Source organism: Pogoniulus pusillus, chromosome 7 (assembly GCF_015220805.1).
Source record: "Pogoniulus pusillus isolate bPogPus1 chromosome 7, bPogPus1.pri, whole genome shotgun sequence".
NCBI classification, from domain to species: Eukaryota; Metazoa; Chordata; class Aves; order Piciformes; family Lybiidae; genus Pogoniulus; species Pogoniulus pusillus.
The window spans coordinates 26,809,844-26,834,543 of record NC_087270.1 but is presented as its reverse complement, the minus strand read 5'-3'; the positions used below and the strand labels follow the sequence as shown (position 1 = coordinate 26,834,543).

Here is a 24,700-nt window from a genome sequence, read left to right as displayed (position 1 = left end):
GCTGATGGGTTCAAAATCAGCAGGTTGGGTCTTTAAAGTTGGGCTGGAGTCAGTGGGTTGGTGCTTGTTGGTTGTGGTCGATGTCTTTGGGGTGCATGGGAGCTGCCTCTGGGTGTACCAAATAAGCTGACTGAGGTTTGGGTTTGGTTCTCTTTCAGGTTGCTTTCAGACTTTGCTGAAGAAAGAAATAAAAACAACACAGAAGGTACACAAAAAAACTCTGTTAGAAGGAGCAGCCTGCTGGATGATCTTCAACATCCCTTCCAACCCAGCCCGTCCTGTGACTTAGTGATATGGGTTGGAAAGAGACCTTGGAGGTCATCTAGCTCCAAACCTCTTCACCCTCCACCAGCCCAGGCTGCTCAAGGCCTCATCCAGCCTGGCCTTGAGCAGCTCCAGGCAAGGGCACCCACAGCCTCCCTGGGCAGCCTGTGCCAGTGTCTCCTCACCCTCCTTGTCCAGAATTTCTCCCTGATCTCCACTCTCAATCTCCTCTGTTCCAGCTCAAAGCCATCCCCCCCATTCTGTCCCTACAAGCCTTGCATCATTCTTGTCCTGGCACCTGGCTGGGTACCTTTCTGCTTCCCCCTCTCCATGGTTGCCTCTTGGGTCAGGTTTTTCTCCATGCTGAGTGAGGGTGAATGGATCCAGAGCACTTTGGTGGTGAGGAGCAGATTCTAGGGGCACCAAAGCAGCTCTGTGATCAACTCCAGGCTTGTTTGGTCTTGCTAAGCAGAATGGCTTGGTGCAGAGCAGATTGCAGATGTAATCTGGGAGCTGAAGCCAAACCATCCTGGGAGAGTGTAGAGAAGCTGGCAGCAGTGCAGCTGGGGGAGACAGCAGTGTGAAGGTGGTTCTGTGAGGGCAGAAAGACCCAATCAAAGCTTAGAGATCTCCAGGAAGGTGTAGCAGAGCCTGATCCAGATCACAGCTGAGGACAAGATCAGAGCTGTCCTCCAGTGGTTACCTTCTCAGCCTTCCCTCAGCTTTTGGGGCTTATTTCACCCTTTATTTCTTTCTTAGAGTCTCAGCCAGTGCCCAACTCAGCCTTAGCCAGGCTGCTCCCTCTGCAGATGGGCATCACTGGCAGCTAAGCACAGCAGGGCTCATTTCCAAGTGGGTACCCAGCTGGCTGGCTCAGCCTGCCATGCTGCAAGCCACATGTTGCAGAGCAGCTGTGCTGCTGGTGAGTGCCCAGCCTGGCTTGTGCAGCAGGCAGCTGAGCCACCCACGGGTCCTGGGAGCTGAGGGTGCTCTGAGTGTCAGAGAGGCACAAACTGGTGGGGTTGGAAGAGACCTCTGGAGATAGGCCAGTCCAACCCCCTGCCAGAGCAGGGCACCCAGAGCATGGCACACAGCAACACACCCAGGGAGGTTTAGAAGTCTCCACAGGAGAGCCCACAGCTTCTCTGTGCAGCCTGCTCCAGGGCTCAGCACCCTCACACCAAAGGTGGCACCTCCTGGGTTCCAGCTTGTGCCCATTGCCCCTTGTCCTGTCACAGTTGTGATTGGAGGCCTCAGGCTTCCTGTGCCCAGCTGAGCTGCTTCAGCCCCCTGCCTCTCAGGAGCACCGGTGGTGGATGTGCTCATGCCCTGGTGGCTTGGCATGTGCTGGCACAGGTCTGGTCTCCTCCCCAGGGGTGGAGTTCCTGTGCCCAGCAGCATGACCCAGAGTGGGCAGAACTGTCCAGGTTGTCTTCCCAGCCCAGTGAGGCCTGGTAGGAGAGGAGATGAAACTGAGCTGAGCTTCTCTAGATCACCTTTCTTTGAGCCTGAGGTTGATGAGAAGCCTCAAGGTCAGCTCTGAGGCAGGTGAAGGTCACTTCACACTGGGCACATCTGGAACTGGCAGAGAGGCAATGGTGCCAGAACTGAGCTTTCAGAAGGGAGAGCCCTGAGTGGTGCTGCAGGCTGCTGCTGCTGCTCTGACCCTGCCTGCTGCCTTCCCTGCCTCACACATTGCTGGCTCCAAGCAGGGGTCTTTAAGTACCTCAAGTTCAGCCCAGACTGGGGTACAGGTGGAAGATGCAGGGTGGAGGCCTTCTGCTGGGCTCTTAGTCGTGGTGGCTGGGTTGTGGTTGCACTCAGTGATCTTAAAGCTCTTCTCCGACCTTAATGACTCTGTGACTCTGCTTCCCTGTACTCCCCCCTGCTTTCCCTTCCCCTCAGCCTGACCCCAGATGCTTTCCCCAGGAGAGCCATGCTTTGAGCTGAAGAAGTGGTACCAGGTGGTCAGGAGCGCCCTGGATGTGGAGCAGAAGAGACTGGATGAAGAAAGAGCCAAGTAAGAGGGGGTGAGGATTGTTGTGTTTCAGGGCAGGCAGCAGGGGAGGCTGAGAACCTGCTCCTGCTTTCTCAGGAGCCAGAAGCCAGGAGATCCCCACTATCAAGCCAGGAGATCCCTGTAATGTCTCCAGCAGATCCCTGTAATGAACCAGCGGATCTCTGTAATGAAGGCAGTGGATCCCTGGTTTGATTTTCTCTTGTCCACTCCTGGTGCTGGTCATTACTGGTGCTGACTGGGCACTCACTGGGCAGTGAGCTCAGGCTGGCCCTTGCAGGCAGTGGACTGTGACAGCCCTGCCCGTGGTGTCCTTTGGTGTGAGCCCTGCAGCCCTGCAGTGCTGCCAGCAGCTGTGGCAGCTGTGCAGTGATTGCTGTCCTTGTGGCAGCTCTTGCAGCTGTGGCAGCTGTGCAGTGGTTGCTGTCCTTGTGCCAGCTGTGCAGTGGTTGCTGTTCTTTGCATCTGTGGCAGCTGTGCAGTGGTGGCTGTCCTTGTGGCAGCTGTGCAGTGCTGCTGCAGCTGTCCTGCCGTGGCTGTCCCTGCAGGTGCCAGTGGAGGAGTGAGAAGCCTCTCTCCTACTCAGCCCGGCAGAAGCCCAAGGTGCTCCACAGGAGGGGTGAGTGCAGTTTGCTTCTTCCCAGCCTAGGACTCTGCTGCAGCTTCTCCCACCCTGGGCAGGCTGCAGCCCTGCCTCTGGCAGCGTTTCCATCCTCAGCTGCCTGCTCTCCTGCCTCTCATCCCTGGGCACCTCTGCTGGAGTGCCACAGCCTGTGCCTGGAGCCCTTCAAACACAGCATTTTGCTTGTGCTTGCCTGGAGCTGCCTTTGCCAGACCCCCAGGGCCCTGCTGAGCCACAGCTCGGAGGGAGCTCATCCCCATCCTCATCTGCCTACAGTGGCAGCTGCCATTGTACTGCTGGCATCTTCAGGAGCTAGTGGTGGGTGTCAGCCAGTGCCACCCTCCTGCCAGAGCAGGCCACACAGGAACACATCCAAAAGGGTTTTGAAAGTCTTCAGAGATGGAGACTCCACCACTTGTCTGGGCAGCCTGCTCCAGGGCTGCAGCACCCTGAGGTGCAGACCCCCAGAGCTTCTCAGTGCTCCACACAGGCACTGAGAGACAAAGAAGATCTGAGAGTAGAGACACAGGCCCCAGTGCCCCTCTCCTGCCAGTGCTGGGCAGCAGCAGGCAGCGCTGCAGCACCTAACACTTGTACCTGCTGTTTGTGGCCTGTTTGCACAGAGGTAGCTGTGAGCCTGCAGACTCAGTTTGGGAAGCTGGCTGGCAGGGTGCCACCAGCTGAGAGGCCCAAACCTGCCAGCTTCCAGTTCCAGTGGTCAGAGGACAGCCCAGCTGGGACCTGCTTCCACGGGCACAGCCTGCGGGCAGCTGTGGATGGCTGCAGCCCTCCCCGTGCCCTCAACCCCCACTACTGGCTCTGCACAGCCAAGCTGTGCTCCCCCCGGTGAGTGCTGGCTCTGGGGGGCTCTGCCCGGACTCTGCTGGGGCTGGGGGGCTCTGCCCGGGCACTGCTGGGGCTCGGGGGCTCTGCCCCGGCACTGCTGGGGCTGGGGGGCTCTGCCCGGGCACTGCTGGGGCTGGGGGGCTCTGCCCGGACTCTGCTGGGGCTGGGGGGCTCTGCCCCGGCACTGCTGGGGCTGGGGGCATCTGCACTGGAACTGCTGGGACTGGGGGCATCTGCCCAGGCACTGCTGAGGCTGAGGGACTATGCCCGGGCACTGATGGGGCCAGGGGGCATCTGCCCAGGCACTGCTGAGGCTGAGGGACTATGCCCGGGCACTGATGGGGCCAGGGGGCTCTGCCCGGGCACTGCTGAGGCTGAGGGACTCTGCCCCAGCACCGCAGGGGCTGGGGGGCTCTGCCCGGGCACTGCTGAGGCTGAGGGACTCTGCCCGGGCACTGCTGGGGCCGGGGGGCTCTGCCAAGGCTCTGCCTGGGCACTGCCAAGCTGCCTGCCCTGCAGCTGAGCTCCGCACACAGCTTTGTGCTCACAGCTGCTCAGAAGCAGCTCTATGGAGAAAGGCCTTGGGGTGATACTGGGCAGAGAGGTACCCATGGGGCAGCAAGGGGACCCAAGGGCTTCTGGGGGGCACTGAGAAGAGTGTGGCCAGCAGGTCAGGAGAGGTTCTTCTGCCCCTCTGCCCTGGCAGAGCCACATCTGGAGCATCGTGTCCAGTGCTGGGCTCCCCAGCTCCAGAGGGAACTGCTGGAGAGAGTCCAGTGGGGGCTGTGAGGGTGCTGAAGGGACTGGGACAGCTGTGTGAGGAGGACAGGCTGAGAGCCTGGAGAGGAGAAGGCTGAGAGGGGATCTGATCAGCATCTGTAAATGTCTGAGAGGTGGAGAGCAGGAAGGTGCCAGCCTCTGTTCAGTGGTGCCCTGTGACAGCACAAGGGGCGAGGGACACAAAGTAGAGCCCAGGAGGCTCCACCTCAGTGTGAGGAGAAGCTTTGGTGTGAGGCTGCTGCACTCTTCTCAGTGCAACAAGTGACAGGAGAGAAAGTGGCCTCAGCTTGCCCCAGGGGAGGTTTAGGTTGGAGATGAGAAGAAATTTGGTGACTGGAAAGGTTCCTACAGCCTGGCACAGGCTGCCCAGGAAGGTGGCTGAATGCCCACCCCTGGAGGTGTTTGCCAGAGGCAGAGCTGTAGTGCTGAGGGCCATGGCTCAGCCCCAGCCCTGGCAGAGTTAGGGAATGGTTGTGCTGGGGGATCCAGAAAGGCTTTGCCCTCTGACCTGATAGTCTGTGAGGCTGCAGTGCAGAGCTGGCACCAGTGCAGGATGAGCTGTGCAGGGGGGCTGGCATCTCCTGGATTACTCTTGTGTGCAGCTGGGAGGAGGCTCAGGTTGCCTTCACGTGAGGCCAGATTTTGCTGGGGCACTGGATGCCATCCTAAACCTTTCCCTGGCACATGCTCCTGGATGGCATCTGCAAGATCCCTGGCAGTGCCTGCCTGATTTTCCAGGCACTCAGAACCCTCTGGCAGGAGCTGGCTCTCGCCTGTTCCCTCTGCTCGGGCAGAGGATCTGTTTGCTGATCTCTGTTTCCCTTGCACATGCCCTCTCCCTGCTGCAGCTGGCACAGCTGGCACAGCAGGCTGCAGTGCTGGCAGCAGAGGGCTGTGCTGCAGAGCTGGGGCAGTGACCTGCACACAGCTCTGCCAGGGGTCCTCTGCACACAGGCTGCGGGTGGCTGGCACAGGCTGTGCTGCTGCCAACAGTCTGCCCTGCAGAGGCTGCCTGGGAGCTGGCATTGCCATGGGCAACACAGGAGGATGGTAATGGCAAACTGGCAGAGCCTCCATCCGGCACCATTTGAATTTAAACTCTTTTCCCACTGGATCATTTGGAAGGCAAGTAGCTAATTACACAGCTGGCACCAAGGGTGGCAACAACATCTCCTCCTCCAGCTGGGAGGGGCTGTCCTCTGCCAGCGGCTGGGAGCTCCCAGCAGGCTCACAAATCCTCTGGCTCTGGGACCCAGCCCAGGCTGAGGCTGCTGAAAGCCTTCACTCATGGAATCCTGGAAACCTCCAGGTTGGAGAAGCCCTCTGAGGTCACCCTAACCCAGCACTGCCATGGCCACACAGGCCTGGAACACCTCCAGGCATGGGGACTCCACCACCTCCCTGGGCAGCCTGTGCCAGTCCTTGACCACTCCTGCACCAAAGACATTTTTCCTCCTCTCCAACCTAACCCTCCCCTGGCACCATGCCAGGCCATCTCCTCTCTTCCTGTCATTGAATAGATGGCAGAAGGGTCCTAGGGCTGAAGTGTGACTGCAGTGGGCAGAGCTGGCACCACTCAGCTGGCAGGGGAAAGCCTTACATTCTCTTCTCAAGCTTCCAGTTTTGAACAGGGCTCCAAACTGCTGGAGTGTGTAAGGCTTTGGGGGATAGGAGGTTTCTGGTCAGGCCCAAGGGTGTTAAAGGCCTTTTCCAAGCTAAGTGATTCTCTGATTCTGTGCAGGAGGAGCTGGGACAGTGTGGGACAAATGCTGAGAAAGAGCAGGTCCAGAGAAGGGCACCAAAGGTGGGGCAGGGTCTGGAGAGCAGGGCTGGGGAGGAGCAGCTGAGGGAGCTGGGGAGGTTGGTGTGGAGCAGAGGAGGCTGAGGGCAGAGCTCATTGCTCTCTGCAGCTCCCTGAGAGGAGGCTGCAGTGAGGGGGGGTTGGGCTTTGCTCCCTAGGCTCAGGTGATAGCAGGAGAGAGAATGACCTGGAATGGTGCCAGGGGAAGGTTAGGTTGGAGAGAAGCAAAGATGTGTTTGCAAGGGTCAGGGACTGGCAGAGGCTGCCCAGGGAGGTGGTGCAGTCCCCATGCCTGGAGGTGTTCCAGACCTGTGTGGCCATGGCAATAGGGGCCATGGTTTGATGCCCATGGTGGTACTGGGCTGGTGCTGGACTGGCTGATCTCAGAGGCCTTTTCCACCCCAACCCTCTCTGTGATTCCAGTCTATCTGCAAGGCTTTCCCAGCCAGATGTCCATGCCTCTGTGCCCACAGGAGCCCAAGACTGCCATTCCCAAGCCTACTCCATGTGCCAAGAGCTGGTAGCAGTGCCCCTCTGGCTCTGTTCTGGAAGGCAAATCCCTCAGCAGTGCTGCTTGAGCCTAGCCCTGGCTGCCAGCACAAGGAGCTGTGCAGGCTGCTCCTCACCAGCCGCGCCCACAGCTCAGGACCGTGGGGTCCTCTCCTCCGCTGCAGGGTTTGGCAGGAGTGGGTCCCCCAGAGCAAGGGTGAGGCTGTTGGTGTCCTGCAGGGTGTCCTCTGAGCGCAGTCAAGTACCCAGATGCCAGCTGAGCCAGGTGGGACTGAGGCCGCTCCTGGTACCCTGCCCTCTCTTGCAGGCTGTGTGGCCGCCTGGCTCACTACCGAGGAGTGGACTTCCCCCAGAGCTACCACTTCGTGCTGAGGTTGTTCTCCTTCCTGCTACGGGTGGAGCCCTCCTGCATCCACCAGGAGGTCTGCGTGCTGGAGCACAAACTCTTCCACAGGAAGCTCACCAGGACGCCAAGGGCCAGCAGGGGCCTGAGGAAGCAGAAAAAGACCTAAGAGGAGCAAGATGAAAGCTGTGTGGGTGAGCAGTTTGGATGCCAAAGCATGGTGTGACAGCTCAGGCCCTGCCTGCCTGGACACTGCTGTGCAGAGAGCAGTGCTGAGCCCTGCAGCTGCAGTGCCAACCTCTGCAACTCGAGGCACTGCTGCCCAGCAGAGGCAGTGACCAGAGGAGCCACTTGCAGGGTTGATTCCCTCACCTTGCATCAGAGAAAGCCACCAATGTAGCATCTTGGAGACAGAACTGGACACGCTGTTGGTAATTAAAGTAGCTTCTCTTTTGTAGCTGCTGCTGTGTGGCAGCAAAGACACTTCTGGAGAGGGCTCTGTGTGTGTGGAGAGAGTGGCTGGGAGATGAAAGGAGCAGCTGGGGATGGCTTCACTGTGCCCAGGTTTTCAGTCCTGGCTTCTAAGCAGGCTGCTCTGGAGCAGCTCTCAAAACTCTCCATGGCAGGGGTGGTTGGCATGAGGTGGAAGGCACCTTGAAGATCACCTAGTTCCAAGCTCTGCCCATGGCAGGGGGCTTGGAACTAGGTGATCTTCAAGGTTCCATCAACCCAAGGTTGCTCAAGGCCTCTAAGATCATCCAGCCCAACCTCCAACCCAACCCCACCATGGCCACACGTCTCTGGAACACCTTCAGGGATGGGGACTCCACCACCTCCCTGGGCAGCCTGTGCCAATCCCTGACCACTCCTGCAGGACAGAAATCGTGGGAAATGAGGAGCAGGCCTGCTGCAGCTTGTTTGTTTGTTTGTTCCCCAGGTGTGAGTGGCCAGAAGAGTAGTGATAGAGATCAGGTAGGAGGGGTTGAAAGGCAAGGGGTGAGGTGAGGCAGAGCAGCAGCTCATCCTTCACCCTGGGAGAAGAGCTCCCAGTGGCTCCAGGCAGCTGTGCCAGGAGTCAGACCAGCCGGAGGTGCAGCATGGCAGGGCAGTGCCTGGCCAGATGCTTGCAGAGGGATCCCTCTGGAATTTGGGTGGGATTTGTTCAAAAAGGACACAGATCTGTGAAGAAAGGAAGAGTGGTGAGAACAGGACTGAGGCAGAGGGAAAGATGCCCAGGTGGGCAAGAAGGGCACCAGCAGCCTGGCCTGGATCAGCGCCGGTGTGGGCAGCAGGAGCAGGGAAGGGATTGTCCATCTGTGCTCAGCACTGGTGAGGACACAGCTTGAGTGCTGGGGTCAGGTTTGGGCCCTTACTGCAGGAAGGGCATTGAGGGTCTGGAGCAGGTCCAGAGAAGGGCACCAAAGGTGGGTCTGGAGATCAGGGCTGGGGAGGAGCAGCTGAGGGAGCTGGGGGTGACAGGAGAAGAGGAAATGGCCTCAGGTTGCCCCAGGGCAGGTTCAGGTTGGACATGAGAAGAAACTTACTGACTGGAAGGATTCTTGCAGCCTGGCATAGGCTGCCCAGGGAGGTGGCTGAATGCCCATCACTGGAGGTGTTTCAGAGTGCTGAGGGCTATGGCTCAGCCCCAGCCTGGGCAGAGCTGAGAATGGTTGGGTTGGAGGATCCTAAAAGGCTTTTCCAACCCAAGGCATTCGATGGTTCTAAAAGTAAAGGTGGAGGAGAGCAGTGAAAGGGCTGGGTGAGGGAAGAGGTTGTAAGGAACCCCAGTCAGCATGGGGCAGGGCACTGCCACAGCAAGCTGGCACTGTGCTGTGCCCAAGCCAAGCTCTGCTAACCCCTATGCTTGCTTTGTGCCTGGCTTTATTCAGTGGTGATGCAATTGGGTGACATCAGGGAGGTGCACCCACAGGAGGTGCACCCACAGGAGGTGCCAGGGAGCGTGGTGCTGACCAGAGCTGTGTCACAATCCTGTTTGTGTTGCTGCCTGCTACAGCTGGAGCTGCCTTTGGTGCCCACCACTGAGGAGCCGTCCCCTCTGCGGGCGCAGCAGTAGGCACCAATCACAGTGGTGGCAGAAGCACCCCAGCAGGGGCAGTTCTGGACAAGGGCAGCTGCTGGGCACGGCCCCTGAGCTGTGGTGCTGCTCTTTGGGCTGGATGCTTTTGAGGGGCTCTGCCCACCCACAGCACTCTGTGGCTCCGATCTCCTTGTGGATGTTTCCAGCAACTTCTCTGCCTAGACCCTTAGTGTAAGTTCATCCCTTTGGGTTTCCCATTTCCTTTGGTGGCTCCTGGAGTTGTCCTTCTGCGCAAGCAGGGCAGAGACTGTGACCTAGAAGGGGAAGCCTCTCATTAGTGAGTGACAGCAGCTATCTGCAGCATCTTGGCACGTGACAGATGCTGCTGCTGCTGCCGCCTGGGTTGGATCCAGCTTGTCACTGAAGCAAGCAGCATCCCACCCTGATTTCCCAAGGAGAAACCTCAGATCTTCCTGGGGCCTTGAGCAACCAGAGATAGTAGAAGGCAGGGGGCTTAGAACTAAATGATCTTCAGCATCCCTTCCAACCCATCCTGAGTGTCCCTGTCCATGGCAGGGGTTTAGAACTGGATGATCTTCAACATCCCTTCCAACCCTACCCATCCTGAGTGTCCCTGTCCATGGCAGGGGTTTAGAACTGGATGATCTTCAACATCCCTTCCAACCTAACCCATCCTGAGTGTCCCTGTCCATGGCAGGGGCTTGGAACTGGATGATCTTCAACATCCCTTCTAACCCACCCCATTCCATGATCACAAACCTCCCTTCCCAGTCCTAGGTTCACCCACGAGGCACCTGACAGCAGCAGGGTCCACGAGCTCACAAAGTTGTCTTGATTTTAGATCTTCCTAACAATGAAGTTAAACGGGATGGGAGAGGGGGGAAAGGAGAAACGCAGTGGAAAAAAAGGAGATCCCAGGGTGCCTCCCAGGTGCAAAGGTGAGCACAAGAGGTCCCATCTCAACGTCAGGAGGAGCTTCTTGATTCTGAGGGTGCTGGAGGCCTGGAGCAGGCTGCCCAGGGAGGCTGTGAAGTCTCCTTCTCTGGAGAGCTTCCACACCCTCCTGGATGTGTTCTTGTGTGCCCTGCCCTGGACAGCCTTGCTCTGACAGGAGGGTTGGAGTGGCTGATCTCTAGAGGTCCCTTCCAGCCCCACATGCTGGGATTCCGCACTTGCCTCGTACCCTGCCATCAGTGCCTGTCGTGAAGCAGCCCCGGGCAGCCCTAGCGCGCCGCAGCCGGGAGGACAGCGCTGGAAGCTGCGGTGCCAGCGCCTCAGCCCCCGTGAGCGGTAACACCGGGGGGAAAGGAGGAGAAAATTGGGATTTTTTTCCTCCCCGAAAAGCTCTTTTTGGCAGCGGCGGCGGCCCGGGGAGACTCCTGACCGCGGGCGAGCAGCTTTTCCCCGCAGCGTTACTCTGCCTTTACTCCTGGCGACCCCCGCGTTGTAACCAAGAGGCTGCGGCTCGTATCGTACCCTACTGGGCCGGCCCAGGCGCTGCGTAAGCCGCTGCGGAGCCTCAGCGGAGCCTTCACCGCAGCCTTCACCGCCTCCAGCCCCGTCCTGGCCCCGCCCCCCGCCGCCTTCCCGCCCAATAGGGGCGCGGCGGCTCCGCCCCGCGGCCCTGGGCAGCCAATGGGAGGCGCCGAGCGGCTCTCGTCCACCTGCGGGTGCGGAGCCGCCCGAGCGGGCGAGAGAAGCCGACAAAAGCCGTCGGTGCGGCGGCAGCGCTACTCTCTCCGCTCCCCCCGCCGCGCCCTCCCGACCCGCTGGGCCAGTTCTGCCGCCCGCTGTCTCCGCCAGACATGACACAAGACTACGACAAGTGAGTGAGCAGGGTGCGGAGGAACCGGCTCCGGTCCGACCGGTCTCTCCGGATCGCGGGGGTAGCTGCGGTCAGAGGGGCTCGCCGCCTCGGGGCTCGCTCTCCGCTGGGGCCGGATTGAGGGGGAGCCTCTATCCCCCGGGCACCGCCCCACACCCCCCGTTCTGTCTTCTCAGAGGAGTAACCGGAGGTGGCGGCGGGGCGGTGCGAGATGGCGGGGAAGAGGAGATGGGGGAAAAGCCCCGGGGGTGCCCCGGCGGCGAGGCGACCCCGGCGGCCACCCCGCCCCGTAGAGGAGAGCGGCGAGGCAGGGCCGGCTTTGAAACCCGATACCGACAGCGAGGCGTGGGGCAGTGCCGTCGCCGTCCGCCCCCCGCCCCGCCGCGCCTTAAATGCGAGAAGTGGTGGCGGCAGCGGGGGGGAGCCGGGTCGCGCCGTAGGGAGGAACGGGCGCCGCGGCAGCGCCGGGCTGTGCCTCTCTCCCGGGGGGCCGAGGGAGGCGGGCAGCGCCGGGCTGTGTCTGCAGCGCCCTGTCCGGCCGCAGGGGCTGCCCCCATGGATTTCTACGAGGCGCATCCGTCCGGCAAGGTGGATTTCGGCAGGTAAGGGGTAAGCCGGGCCCATCCGTGCCCCTCTGGCCGGGCTCACCGCGCCGGCGGCGAGCCGAGGCGACGGCCGAAGGGCCTCTTCCGTGCGCTCTGTCGCGGCTGCCTCGCTGTGCGGGAACCGGGTGCGAGAAGCGTTCAGACTGAGCTGTACGCGTGTCTGTGTGGCTGTCGATTGCCATCCCTAGGCTGAGCCCTCGCCAAGCCTGTCCCGTGTCCGTCGGCGGACGCAGGGCATAGGAGCTGGAGTAACTCGGAGGACGCTTGCGGAGCCGGTGGTGAAACTGCTCTGTTGTCAGCGCTGGGTGACTCAGACGCGCTCGTTCCTAGAGCAGGGCACAGGAGTTTTACCCAACTCTGGCGTTTTTAAACTGTTCTGCTCTTGAGGAGGAGGAGCGGGTGGTGGTGATGATGCAGCAGCAGCTCCCTCTCGTCGCTGAGGCTCGAGTTTTTATGGCTTTTCACCTCCAGTGACCCTTGGTAGGCGAAGCTAGGACGGTTTGAGTGCAGGCACTTGGTCTTTCTGGTGGGTAGAAGCCAGCGAAGGAAGATGAGAGACGTGCCCAGTGCCAGCAGGGAGCACACTGCCAGCCTGTGCTGGGCTCGATGCTCTCTGGGGTCTGCTCCAACCTAGCCCATCCCGTGCCTGCCGCTCCGGGGGCAGCTCCACGTGCCAAGGAGCTGGAAACTTGACACTGAGGAGCGATCCATGTTTGCCTTCTGCTGGCAGTACCTTTTCCTTGTCCTGCAAGAAGGGGCTGAGTGCCTGCCAAGCCCTGTGCTCCTCCGAGGAGACCTCTCCTTGCCCTGCTGCAGAGGGGCAGGTTGCCCGGTGGGCACCGTGTGCTGTACCCGGGTGTTGCAGCGATAGATCGCACAGAAATTGGTCGGATTTGTGTCTGCTGCCTTTAGTGGCTGCGTATCGGTGGGTTTGGCTCTCCTGTGAGCGTTGCCTTGCCGGGGAGAATGAGCCCAGAGATCTTATGAGCTCTGGCAGGGCTGACTGAGCCTGAGCCCTGTGGCTTGGTGGGGATGGAGCAGGTGAGCTGCGCTCAAGACACTCCAGCTGCAAGTGACTCCCCTGGGGGATTTACCCATTTGCTAGAGGCTTTTGAGGCTTTCGAATTCATAAGAGTCACAGAACGTTAGGGGTTGGACAGGACCTCTGGAGACCGAGCCCAACACCCCTGCCAGAGCAGGGATGTCCGGGCCAGGGCACACAGGAACACATCCAGATGGGTTTGGAAGCCTGCAGAGAAGGACACTCCGCAGCCTCTTTGGGCAGTTTCTCTTCATGCTGAGGTGTTCTTTCCTTCTGTGTAAGGGCTGTGCCCTTGCCGGCAGACAGCCCTGAGCTGTGTTCTGCTGCATTGGGCCCTGGGTGTCCTCCGTGCCGGGGGTGTCTGCCTCAGTGCAAAGGCGTTAGGAAAAGGCTTTGATGCCAGAGCTTGGCTGCTGCTGCTTGTTGTTGTTTGCCTTTCCCCAACGATCTGATGTTGACTGATGGCCGCGAAGTGCCCTTGCAAGTGGTGTGAAGAGTCCTCAGCCAAGCCGAAGCTGTGGCACCGATAAAGGATCAAAGAGCTTTGCAATGCGTTCGGTGGAGGAAGGTGGTGATAAAAGCCAGGACAGTGCTGAGCTGATTGCGGCGATTAGAGCCTTTCACAACTTGAGTTTCACAACCTCCCTCCTCCTAGGATGTTTCACTCTGGTGACAAGCTGCTGGTGGTGGTGGTGCTCAGCAGCCGGGCAGGGGGCGAGGAGCTGCTTTTTGTAGGGGGGGGTGTATAAAAATCACTTCTCGAATTGCAGTGGTCACCAATCCATTTAAAGAAAGCCATCTTGGGGTGATGGCAGACAAGAAGCCTCCCTTTCCCCCTCGCCTGTCTGCATGATGTGTCCACTGGAAGGAGGCAAGCTCAGGTTGGATGGAGCCTTGAGCAACCAGGGCTAGTGGTAGATTGAAGATCGTCCAGTTCCAAGCCCCCTGCCATGGGCAGAGCTCATGAGAGGGAGCTTGAAACTAGGTGATCTTCACCATCCCTTCTAACCCAACCCACCCTGAATGTCCCTGCCTGTGGCAGGGGCTTGGAACGGGATGATCTTCAAGATGCCCTCTGTCGTCTAGCTCCGTGTGGGAACTGGAGCAGGTTGTGGCTTGGTAGGATCCCGTGGGATGTGCTGGAGGTCGGTGTAGGTGGCAGGCAGCGTGGGAAAGGCTCAGGGCAGCTGTGTCTCCTCTGTGGCTTTGCCGTTTTCTGTGGCTGCTGTAATCCAGCTGAGTTTGGTCATTTTCCACCTCCACAACCCCGAGTGAGAGCAGGAGGAGGTTTCTGGGCTGACTAATCCTTGCAGGGCAGTGAATCAGAGGTGCAGCCCAAGGAGCTGCTGGGGCAGCTGGGGGTGAAGGACCTGAGGAGCTTTTGCCCTGTTCCAATCTCTGTTTCTCTCTCCCCCCTGCCTGGCTGCAGTAAGAGGCCTGTGCTGGTTCTGCAGAATGATTCCCTCTACTCCCAGAGACGTCCTTACACCAGCGAGGATGAGGCCTGGAAGACCTTCCTGGAGAACCCCTTGACAGCAGCCACCAAGGCCATGATGAGCATCAACGGCGACGAGGACAGCGCCGCCGCCCTGGGCCTGCTCTACGACTACTACAAGGTAGGGCAGGCATGGCAGAGCTGGCAGCCAGGGCACCTCTGCTGCCAGCCCTGGGAAAACGCTGCTGGCCTTTGCTAGAGGATGCTGCAGGAGCTCTGAGCAGGTTAGAAGGACATCAAAGCCTCTGGGGTTTAGATGGCAGAGCAGCCCCAGTCCTGCTGCAGGTGGGTTGAGCTCAGCTAGGTGAGATGCCCTGGAGCTTGGCCTGGGGAGGGGGCAGAAGCTGCAGCTGCCCTTTGCCTGTGGGCTCCATGCTGCAGGAGGCAGTGTGGTAGGCATGGTCATGGAGAATGGTGGAGACATGGTTGTGAAGTAGCTTCTCTCAGGTGATGCCAGTCGTGGTGGCACCGTTGGCTTTTGCTGGGGCCTTTGTGCCCCACCTCAGTGACATGCAGCTGTAAGCACAGGTTTTTGGTGGGGGGTGGGTTGAAAGTGTCCACCTGCAGTGGCTGCTGTCTGCTTCCCTGTGATCTTCAGCTGCTGTCACCTCTTGGCAGCTGTGCAGCAACCTTGGACTAGTGGAAGGTTGAAGATCACAGGATGTTAGGGGTTGGAAGGGACCCAAAGAGATCGAGTCCAGCTCCCCTGCCAGGGCAGGACAACATTGTCTAACACAGATCACACAGGAACACATCCAGACAGGCCTGGAAAGTCTCCATGGAAGGGGACTCCACAACCTCTCTGGGGAGCCTGTGCCAGTGCTCTGGGACCCTTACAATAAAGATCATCTAGTTCCAAGGCCCCCGCCATTGGCACAGCCCCAGGGGGGCTCCAGCACCATCACACCAGAGAAGTTTCTGCCATAGCCCATGGCAGGGGACTTGGAACTAGATGATCTTCAACCTCCTACCAGCCCAAAGTTGCTCAAGGCCTCTGGAAAAGCAGAGAATCCTTTGGCTGGAAAAACCCTTTAGGATGTCCAGCAGTTGTGGTGTGATTGGAGATGCCAGGTCAGGAGGATGAGCCAGGGCTTGGGTTTCAGCCAGGGGCATGCAGGTAGCCATTGGCCTTTGAGCTGGCAATGGGGCCATGAGTCCCCACCGTGCACAGCAGCACCTGGGGAGGCTTTGGTGAAGGGAGGTGGTAGGAGTCTGCTCCTCCTTACTCCAGAAGCTGTTTGTTTGCTCACTCAGGAGGCATGCTGAGGGTGGTATAAGTCCTGGGCACCACATGTGGGTTGTGGAGAAGGTTGTGTTGAACTTGCTGCATGGTTGAGGGGTGCCATGGGCTGGTGGCAGTGGTGGCAGGAGCAATGGGATCACTGGGGCACAGGGTGGGTACTTCACCTCCTGTCTGCCTTGGCCTCGTCAGTCAGTGTGGATGGTTTGTGATGGGTGCTGTGGTACCTGCTGGCTGCAGGGCAGGGCATGGCCATGGCACCAAGCATGAGGAGCTGCCTGGAGCTGTCTTGGTGCAGAGCTCTGGGGGCATGCTGCTTTTGGGTCAGTCTTGTGCTCCTGGCCAAGCACAGAGGAGCTGCAGCAGCTCTGTGCCCTTCCCTGAACCCACTCACCTCAAAGGATAAGGGAAGGCCTTGAGGAAGTAACCCAGAGAGCTCCTGTGGCTGGGGAGGGGTCTGGGGGATGGACTGGAGAGCTCCTGTGGCTGGGGCTGCTGTGGAGTGGACTGGAGAGCTCCTGTGGATGGGGATGCTGTGGAGTGTGGTCTGGAGAGCTGCTGTGGCTGGGGGGGCTGGGGGGGTGGCCTGGAGAGCTGCTGTGGCTGGGGGGGCTGGGGGCAGAGTCCTGTCAAGCCCTGAGCTCATCCTGCCTGCTGCCAGGCACCGCTGAGCTGCCAGCTGTGGCTGGCAGAGGTGTGCTCGGTGTGCCCAGCTGGCAGTGCCTGGCGAGCTGCTGTGCCCTGCGGCAGTCTCAGCCTGTCTCGGGTTCCCCAGGTGCCCCGGGAGCGGAGATCTTCCAGCGCCAAGCCAGAGGCAGAGCATCCTGAGCAGGAGCACAGCAAAAGGTACTGAGTGGGGTCTGCTGCTGCTCCTCTGCCTGCCCTGGGCCAGCAGAGCTGCCGAGGGGCAGGGACCTGCTGCATGGCAGTGCTGCGCTGCTGTGACCTGCAGTCATCCACCCTGGGCTGCAGCTCAGCTTCTGCTGCCCTCGCAGCTCAGCAGCTGTGGTCTGTGGGAGCTGCAACCCAGGAGGTGCCACCTCAGCCTGAGGAGAAACCTCTCTGGCATGAGGGTGCAGAGCCCTGGAGCAGGCTGCCCAGAGAGGCTGTGGAGTCTCCTGCTCTGGAGAGCTTCCAGGCTGCCCTGGATGTGTCTCTGGGTGCCTCTGTTCTGGCAGGGGCTTGGACTGGGTGACCTCCAGAAGTCTCTTCCAGCCCCTACCATTGCAGCATTCCATGAACTGCCCTTGCCCTGAGTTCTGCCCTGCCTGAAGAGCAGGCTGGCACAGGGCTGTGGCATGGGGAGCTGAGGCCCAGCTACTTCTCATGGCCATCCATCTGCTTTCTGTCTGCTGCTGGCGTGGGGCTGGGGTGGCAGGAGCTGCTCTTTCACGGCTGGGCACAGCACGGCAGTGTGGGCACCCTCCCCCAGCCTAGGGGGCACTGGTGACCCTTCCATCTTTGCATGTGGCTGCCCCTAGTAGTTCCTGGGCACAGGAACACTTCGTGCATGGGCTGATGGGGAAGGTCTCAGGGTGCTGCTGCTGGACTCCTGGGGGTGTTGTGGACCTCTTGGGGATCCTCTGGAACTCCTCCTTTCTTTCTCCCTTCCTTCCCCTTCCTGCCCTGCCTCTGGTGCCTCCCACGCAGAAGATGACCCTGACTAAGTAGCTTACGAGTGAGGTCCCTGCGGGCCTGGCCTCTACTGCCATCCTCTTCCTCTGGACAGCCCTAAGTGCTCGGAGGACTCAGGTGAGGCTTTGGGCTGCCTGAGCAGCCTGGTCCCCAGCCCAGGGGCCCTGCTGCCCTCACCCAGCTGTGCTGCCACTCTGCTCTGCAGCCATGCAGCTGTCCTCTGCCACTGCAGCCAGCTGGGCTGGCTACCTGGAGGACTGGGCAGCCTCACACCTGGTGCCAGGGAGAGGGCAGGGGCAGGGGGTGGGCAGGCTGGCATGGTGGCTGTGTCCTGGCACCATGAGTGTGGTGAGGTGGATGTTGGCTGTGTCCTCCTGGCACCATGAGTGTGGTGAGGTGGGTGCAGGGCTGTGTCCTGGCACCACGAGTGTGGGGGAGGTGGGCGCTGGGCTGTGTTGTCCTGGCACCATGAGTGTGGTGAGGTGGGCACTGGGCTGTGTTGTCCTGACACCATGAGTGTGGTGAGGTGGGCGCTGGGCTGTGTTGTCCTGGCACCATGAGTGTGGTGAGGTGGGCGCTGGGCTGTGTTGTCCTGGCACCATGAGTGTGGTGAGGTGGGCACTGGGCTGTGTTGTCCTGGTACCATGAGTGTGGTGAGGTGGGCGCTGGGCTGTGTTGTCCTGGCACCATGAGTGTGGTGAGGTGGGCGCTGGGCTGTGTTGTCCTGGCACCGTGAGTGTGGTGAGGTGGGTGCAGGGCTGTGTTGTCCTGGCACTGTGAGTGTGGTGAGGTGGACACTGGGTTGTGTTGTCCTGGCACCATGAGTGTGGTGAGGTGGGCGCTGGGCTGTGTTGTCCTGGCACCATGAGTGTGGTGAGGTGGGTGCAGGGCTGTGTTGTCCTGGCACTGTGAGTGTGGTGAGGTGGACACTGGGTTGTGTTGTCCTGGCACCATGAGTGTGGTGAGGTGGACACTGGGTTGTGTTGTCCTGGCACCATGAGTGTGGTGAGGTGAGCACTGGGCTGTGTTGTCCTGGCACCGTGAGTGTGGTGAGGTGGGCACTGGGTTGTGTTGTCCTGGCACTGTGAGTGTGGTGAGGTGGGCACTGGGTTGTGTTGTCCTGGCACTGTGAGTGAGGTGAGGTGGGCCCTGGGTTGTGTTCTCCTGACACCAGGTGTGGTAAGGTGGGTGCTGGGCTGTGTCCTGGCACCACGAGTGCAGTGAGGTGGGTGTTGCACTGGCAGCCCTGGTGTGTGCCCTCTGGGGGTGTTGTGGTGCCCAGCCGCGGCGCAGAGGAGCAGAGCCCTTGCTCCCAGCCCTTCCCCATCCTCCCAGGAGCATTTGGCGGCGGGGGGCGGTGGGGAGCGGCTCCATCCCTGCCTGCTGGGGCGCAGCTGTGCGGACAGCGAGGATGTGGCTGTGCAGCCTCCCCGGGGGCTGAGTGGTCTCCAGAGTGGAGCTCTCAGCCGGGCAGGGCCGGGCTGCTGGGCAGGGCCGGCAGAGCTGCTGCCAGCTGTGCCTGTGCGGGAGCAGCCGAGAGCGGCTGCTGGAGGGCGGAAGGCGCTGCGGGGTTGGTGCCCGCCGAGCCGTGACTGTGCCCTTCCTGTCCGTGCAGGGGCAGCCTGCCCAGCGTGGCGGAGCCGTCGCTGCTGTCGGCCGGGGACGGGCGGGTGCAGGTGCTGAAGAATGTGCCCTTCAACATCGTGCTGCCACACACGCCCCAGGTGGGCATGGACAAGAGGGGCCACCTCACCACCCCCGACACCACGGTCACCGTCTCCATCGCCACCATGCCCACCCACTCCATCAAGACGGAGACGCAGCCGCACGGCTTCGCGCTGGGGCTGCCGCCCGCCGCGTACCACCCCGAGCCCCCCGAGCGGGTGGTGGTCTTCGACAGGAGCCTCAACCCCGACCAGTTCAGCTCCAGCAGCCAGCCCCAGAGCTCCCAGCGCCGCACCCCAGACTCCACCTTCTCAGAGACTTTCAAGGAGGGCGTGCAAGAGGTACCAGGGGCTGTGCCTTTGGGCTGGGCACGGGGGGCCCTGGCTCCAGCTTTGCTCTCGTCGCCTCGGGCACAGCTCCGCCTGGGTTGGGAGCAGACTTGCTCGGGAAGGGGCTTGGTGTATGAAACCCTTCGGAGCATGGAGAGGAGAAGGTTCCAGGGAGACCTCAGGGCAGCCTTGCAATACCTGCAGGGGCTGCAGGAGAGCTGGGGAGGGACTTCTGACCAGGGCTGGCAGTGCCAGGATGAGGGACAATGGCTTTGAGCTGGGAGAGGGGAGACTGAGAGTGGAGAGGAAGAAATTCTGGACAATAAGAGTGGGGAGACACTGGATGTGGCTGTCCTCTCCCTGGAGGTGTTCAAGGCCAGGCTGGATGAGGCTTTGAGCAACGTGGGCTGGTGGAAGGTTGAAGATCATCTAGTTCCAAGCCCCCTGCCATGGGCTGTGCCCATGGCAGGGGGCTTGGAACTAGATGATCTTCAACACTCCTTCCAACCCAGGGGCAGGGCTTGTGTCCATCACCTTCCCTGCTGCCAGGCCCTAGGTGTGGGGTGTCAGTGGGGGAAAATTAGGGGCCCTGAATGAGAGCTGAAGCTTGGATATGTTCTGTGGCTTTGTGCTCTGGTGCCAGCTGACAAGAGCAGTGTAGCCACAGCTGAGTTCTGCAGCCAGGCCTTGGGGGTGCTGGGCAGCCCTGCCCCCTCTTTGGGATCTGGGAAGGCTTTCAGGTGCTGCCCTGAGCTGACTCAGGAAACTGCTCAGATGTGCTCAGCTGGCACCCAAAGTTGTGGATGAAGCCCCTGCCCCAGTGCCCAGGCCAGGCAGATGCTTTGTTATCTGCTGATGCCCTTGCCTGCCAGGGATGCTGTGGCAGCAGGAATCTGTTCAGTCTTGCCTTGCTGCTGCTGCACTCATGGCTGTGTGCCTGGCACTCATTTGCTTGTGGCTGGGTGGCATTCACTCGTGGCTGTGTGCCTGGCACTCCCTCATGGCTGGGTGGCATTCACTCACAGCTGCATGCCTGGCACTCATGGCTGTGTGGCACTGAGTGGTGGCCATGTGGCTAGCATTCACCAACTTGTGGCCATGTGGCACTGAGTGGTGGCTGTGTGGCTGGCACTCACCAACTCACAGCCACGTGGTACTGAGTGGTGGCTGTGTGGCTGGCACTCACCAACTCACGGCTGCCTGGCACTGAGTGGTGGCTGTGTGGCTGGCACTCACCAGCTAGTGGGCATGTGGCACTGAGCGGTGGCTGTGTGGCTGGCACTCACCAGCTAGTGGGCATGTGGCACTGAGCGGTGGCTGTGTGGCTGGCACTCACCAACTCACGGCCGCCTGGCACTGAGCGGTGGCTGTGTGGCTGGCACTCACCAACTCATGGCCGCCTGGCACTGAGCAGTGGCTGTGTGGCTGGCACTCGCCAACTCGTGGCCGTGTGGCTGGCACTCGTGGCTGGCACTCGCCAACTCGTGGCCGTGCGGCTGGCACTCGTGGCTGGCACTCACGGGTGCCCTGCTGTCTGCCCAGGTGTTCTTCCCGCCGGAGCTGAACCTGCGCATGCCCAACATGGGCTCCGAGGATTATGTCTTCGACAGCATTGCTGGGTAAGGATGTGTGGTGCTGCCCCTGTGCCCCTCTTGTGGGCATCACAGCTCCTGCCCAGCCTGCCAGACGTGGGGGTGGGTTGTGGCTCTCCACCCACAGGTGCCTGCTCACTGCAGTGGCCCTGGGGACAGCTGCCTGCAGGCTGGTACCCGACAGCCCTTGTGCCCTGGGCAGGTGCAGTGGCATCTGCCAGCTCTGCAGTGCTTTCACAGCTGCCTTCCAGCTGTGCCACCCCTCTGGCATTGCTCTCTCCCTGAGGCCTTGAGCACCCTAGGCTAGGGGCAGGAGTCCCTGCCCATGGCGTGGGGTTGAGCTGGATGATCTCCAAGGTCCCTTCCAGCCCAAGCCAGTCTGTGGCTCAGCATTTCCCTGCTGGAGTGCCCAGCAGAGGCTGGCAGAATGGAACTGCTGTGGGCTGAGGGAGGGGCACAGGCTGCTGCTTGAGGGGGTGCAGAGGGACAAGAGGGGAGAGGAGAAGCCTGTGCCCACTGAGCATCTTCTTGCTAGTGGACCCTCTCCCACTGGAGCAGCTTGCTGCTGCCAGCCTGGGCAGGGAGCTCCCAGCCCTGCCCTCTGTGGCAGGGATGATCCTGGCAAGGAAGTCTCAGAAGTGTTCATTCCCGAAGGAAGGGGCTGGAGAAGGGCTGGGTTCCTGCAGCTCCTTGCCCGGCGACGTCTCTCTGAGTCACTGGCACGGTGGGAGCTGTCCAGGCGGAAGGTGGCAGCTGGATCAGCTTTCCAGGGAAGTGCCTGAGCAGCCTCTGCTCCTCCTGGCTCCCAGGAACAACTTTGAGTACACCCTGGAAGCCTCCAAGTCACTGCGGCAGAAGCCTGGGGACAGCACCATGACCTACCTGAACAAGGGCCAGTTCTACCCCATCACCCTCAAGGAGGCCAGCACCACCGAGGGCATCCACCACCCCATCAGCAAGGTCCGGGTGAGTGCCAGCTCCGATGGGCAGCGGCGGGCAGCAGCCTGCAGCCCCCCCCAGGAGAAGGAGAGCGAAGGCAGGGATCCCCCTGAAGCCCCCTCGGAGAGGGAGGGTGAGGGCAGGGATCCCTCTGCAGTGCCCCTGGAGAGGGAGGGCAAGGGCAGGGGTTCCCCTCCAGCCCCCCGTGGAGGGAGGGCAGGGATCCCCCACCACTGCCACAGGGATGCCCTCCTAACACCCCTCCAGAGAGGAGGGAGCCCCACTAGAGCAGTAACCCCTTAGCTGCCCTCCCACCTCAGCCCTCCTGCCCTCGCTACCCACGGGCTGGGTGCTCAGTGGTGGTGCCAGCAGTGTGTGCAGGTGATGCAACCTCAGCTCTAGCTGGGGGAGCAGCTCTGCTCCTCTGGCAGTGCCCCTGGCAGTGCTGCTCCCTGCCTGCTTGCTTGGCACAGCTGAAGCCCAGAGCCTGGTGCCCAGGAGGACCCCCTGGGCAGGTGTGCTCCGTGGGCTGTTCTCTCCGTGTGTCTGTGCTCTGTGGGGTGGGTTGGTGACCTCTGGCCCTTGCCCCCTGGCAGAGTGTCATCATGGTGGTGTTTGCTGAGGACAAGACCCGTGAGGACCAGCTGAGGCACTGGAAGTACTGGCACTCCAGGCAGCACACTGCCAAGCAGCGCTGCATTGACATAGGTGAGGGCACCTCCTGACCAGGGCACAGCCCTTGGCCCACTCTGCCTTTCTGCTCAGGATTGGCTGCTTGAAGGGACCTTGGGACACATGGAAGGGGCTGGGCTGGAAGGGGCCTTGAGGGTCCTCCACTTCCAACTGCCCTGCCCTGAGCTCCTGCACCCTCACACCAAGGAAGCTTCTCCATGTGGAGGGCTGCAGGCTGCAGGGGCTCTACAGGCTGCGGGGGCTCTGGCTGCTCCCACCTGGAATTCCTGCTGGAGCTGGCAGTGCTCTTTGCCTCCTCACTGTGGTGTTTGGTTTGGCTTTTCAGTGCCCAGCCTTGTGGGTGCTCCACCCCGAGCTGCAGCTCAGCTTCTGCTGCCCTCACAGCTCAGCAGCTGCAAGGCTGTGGGAGCTGCAACCCAGGAAGCTCCACCTCAGCCTGATGAGAAACTTCTCTGGTGTGAGAGTGCAGAGCCCTGGAGCAGGCTGCCCAGAGTGGCTGTGAAGTCTCCTGCTCCAGAGAGCTTCCAACCCCACCTGGATGTGTTCCTGTGTGCCCTGCCCTGGGTGCCCCTGATCTGGCAGGGAGCTTGGACTGGATGACCTCCAGAGGTCCCTTCCAACCCCTGTCATGCTGTGATTCTGTGATGGACTCCAGACAGGCTGTGGATGTCCTCTTCCTGGAGGTGCCCAAGGCCAGGCTGGATGAGGGCTTGAGCAGCTTGGGCTGGTGGAGATGTCTTTGCCCTTGCCAGGGGATTGGAATGGATGAGCTCGGAGGTCCCTTCTAGCCCAACCCTTCCATGATTCCACTCTTGACCTGCTCCCTGCATCCTTCTTCCCAACAGCTGACTACAAGGAGAGCTTCAACACCATCAGCAACATCGAGGAGATTGCCTACAATGCCATCTCCTTCACCTGGGACATCAACGAGGAGGCCAAGGTGAGTGCCCGGGCTGTGGGCGTGGGCTGGGGCAAGGGCAGGACGTGTGGGCTGCCCCATGGGGAGCTGTAACCAGGCTGTGCTGTTTACCTCTCCTCATGCCAATCTGCTGCCTGCTGCCTCGGGGGGCTCGCAGGAGAGCTGCAGGGTCCCTGGCACAGAGCAGCCCTCACAGCAGGAAGCACCTGCGTGGGGCAGCAGGAGCTGTGGTGGGGCAGGGCTGACTGGGCAGCAGCACAGGGGCTGGGGGCAGCTGCTGAGGGAGCTGAGTGTGACATGGGGTTGCCTTCAGCTCCTGAAACAGGCACTGCTGAAGCACAGCTCTCACAGGGACATGCCTGGAGCTAAGCAGCCTCCTGGTGAGCTTTGGCTTCACCTTTCAGAGGTGTGGGCATCAGAGTGTAGGCAGCTGCCCTGGCTGCTGGCTGACTGCAGCTCTTTGGAGCCACTCAGTTCACAGAGTCCCTGTGGCTGGCAGAGCCCAGCCCTGGTCACTGCAGCCTGAGCATCTGCTGGGTGCCAGGACAGCAGGGCAGGGGCTGGAGACAGCCCAGGTCCAAGGGCATCTCCCACCCTTTGAGTGCTGAATCCATGCAGGAGTTCTTTGGAGAGGTTCACTGCTGCTTGGGTCTGCCAGGGCTTGGGAACAGTTTCCTGCAGTTCCTGGAGGCTGCTTGTGCCCTGCCTATGACCTTGGCTGGTCACCAGAAGCCTGGGCAGAGCCACTGCTGGCTACAGAGAGCCCAGGGTGGGGGTCGTGGGGGCTCGTAGCAGAGCACAAAGAGGCCTCTCTGGAGCTGTGTGCTGCTGGGCTCTGCAGGGGGCACAGGGCTCATTGCCACCGCACAGCTCCCTGCCACCATCAGCTTGGCTCTGCTGCACAAGGGCTGTAGAGGAGAGACAGGGAGAGGTGGCTGGGGGGGCTGCTGTGGGGTACCAGCCCTGGCCCAGGGGCTGGGGGTGCTGCTGTGAGGGGTCAGCTTGGCAGCCAGCAGCAGGGAGCTGTGTGTGCTGCTGCTGAGTCTGTGACATCAGTTGTGAGGCTGGCATTGGTGCCAGGCTTCTTTGCTCATCAGTTTGGCTTCAGCTAGGCAGAGAAGGCTGGCAGGGAGGACCTTGGCTGCTGGAGGCTGCTGAGTGGCTGAGCAGGGTTCTGGGGCATGAAGCTGTGTGAGAAAAGTCTCAGGAGGGCAGCCAGGAGATGCTCCCAGATGCTCTGCTGATGATGGGGGGCCTGGGGAGAATCAGCCTATGCCACCAGGTGCCAGGCTCGCCCTAGAAGTGCAGGAGGCTGTTCTCAGGGGCTGTCCTGAAGGAGCAGTCCCAGTCTGGAGACCCCCAGGAGCAGCCTGAGTAGCTCTGCAGGCTCTGGGGGGAGATGTGGGCTGGGCTGTGGCTGCAGAGCAGATTTGGGTGAGCAAGACTTCATGTGGCCCTGAAGGGGCTGCTGGTGCCAGG

General features: G+C 60.9%; 2 protein-coding genes and 1 long non-coding RNA gene across 3 annotated transcripts in view; 2 read left to right on the top strand and 1 right to left on the bottom strand.

Moving 5' to 3' along the window:
• TAF1B (TATA-box binding protein associated factor, RNA polymerase I subunit B) overlaps positions 1–7,672 on the top strand; it is a 30,569-nt gene extending 22,897 nt beyond the window's left edge. The window contains exons 11-15 of the mRNA XM_064146333.1: positions 159–205; positions 2,194–2,284; positions 2,830–2,900; positions 3,527–3,749; positions 7,148–7,672. Of these exons, the coding sequence (XP_064002403.1) occupies positions 159–205; positions 2,194–2,284; positions 2,830–2,900; positions 3,527–3,749; positions 7,148–7,352 (637 nt within the window). The 3' untranslated portion in view covers positions 7,353–7,672. The remainder of the gene's footprint in view (positions 1–158; positions 206–2,193; positions 2,285–2,829; positions 2,901–3,526; positions 3,750–7,147) is intronic.
• Positions 7,673–8,425: 753 nt separating this feature from the next.
• On the bottom strand, positions 8,426–10,801 carry LOC135176890 (uncharacterized). The gene is made up of 2 exons (XR_010302862.1): positions 10,426–10,801; positions 8,426–9,535 (listed from the first exon to the last, which is right to left on the bottom strand). It is a non-coding gene; the product is annotated as an uncharacterized LOC135176890 (long non-coding RNA).
• A 93-nt stretch (positions 10,802–10,894) lies between these two features.
• Positions 10,895–24,700, top strand: part of GRHL1 (grainyhead like transcription factor 1) — a 38,410-nt gene continuing 24,604 nt past the window's right edge. The window contains exons 1-8 of the mRNA XM_064146329.1: positions 10,895–11,067; positions 14,144–14,330; positions 16,225–16,295; positions 18,700–19,090; positions 20,621–20,697; positions 21,480–21,636; positions 22,206–22,317; positions 23,148–23,242. Coding sequence (XP_064002399.1) covers positions 11,048–11,067; positions 14,144–14,330; positions 16,225–16,295; positions 18,700–19,090; positions 20,621–20,697; positions 21,480–21,636; positions 22,206–22,317; positions 23,148–23,242 — 1,110 coding nt within the window. The 5' untranslated portion in view covers positions 10,895–11,047. The remainder of the gene's footprint in view (positions 11,068–14,143; positions 14,331–16,224; positions 16,296–18,699; positions 19,091–20,620; positions 20,698–21,479; positions 21,637–22,205; positions 22,318–23,147; positions 23,243–24,700) is intronic.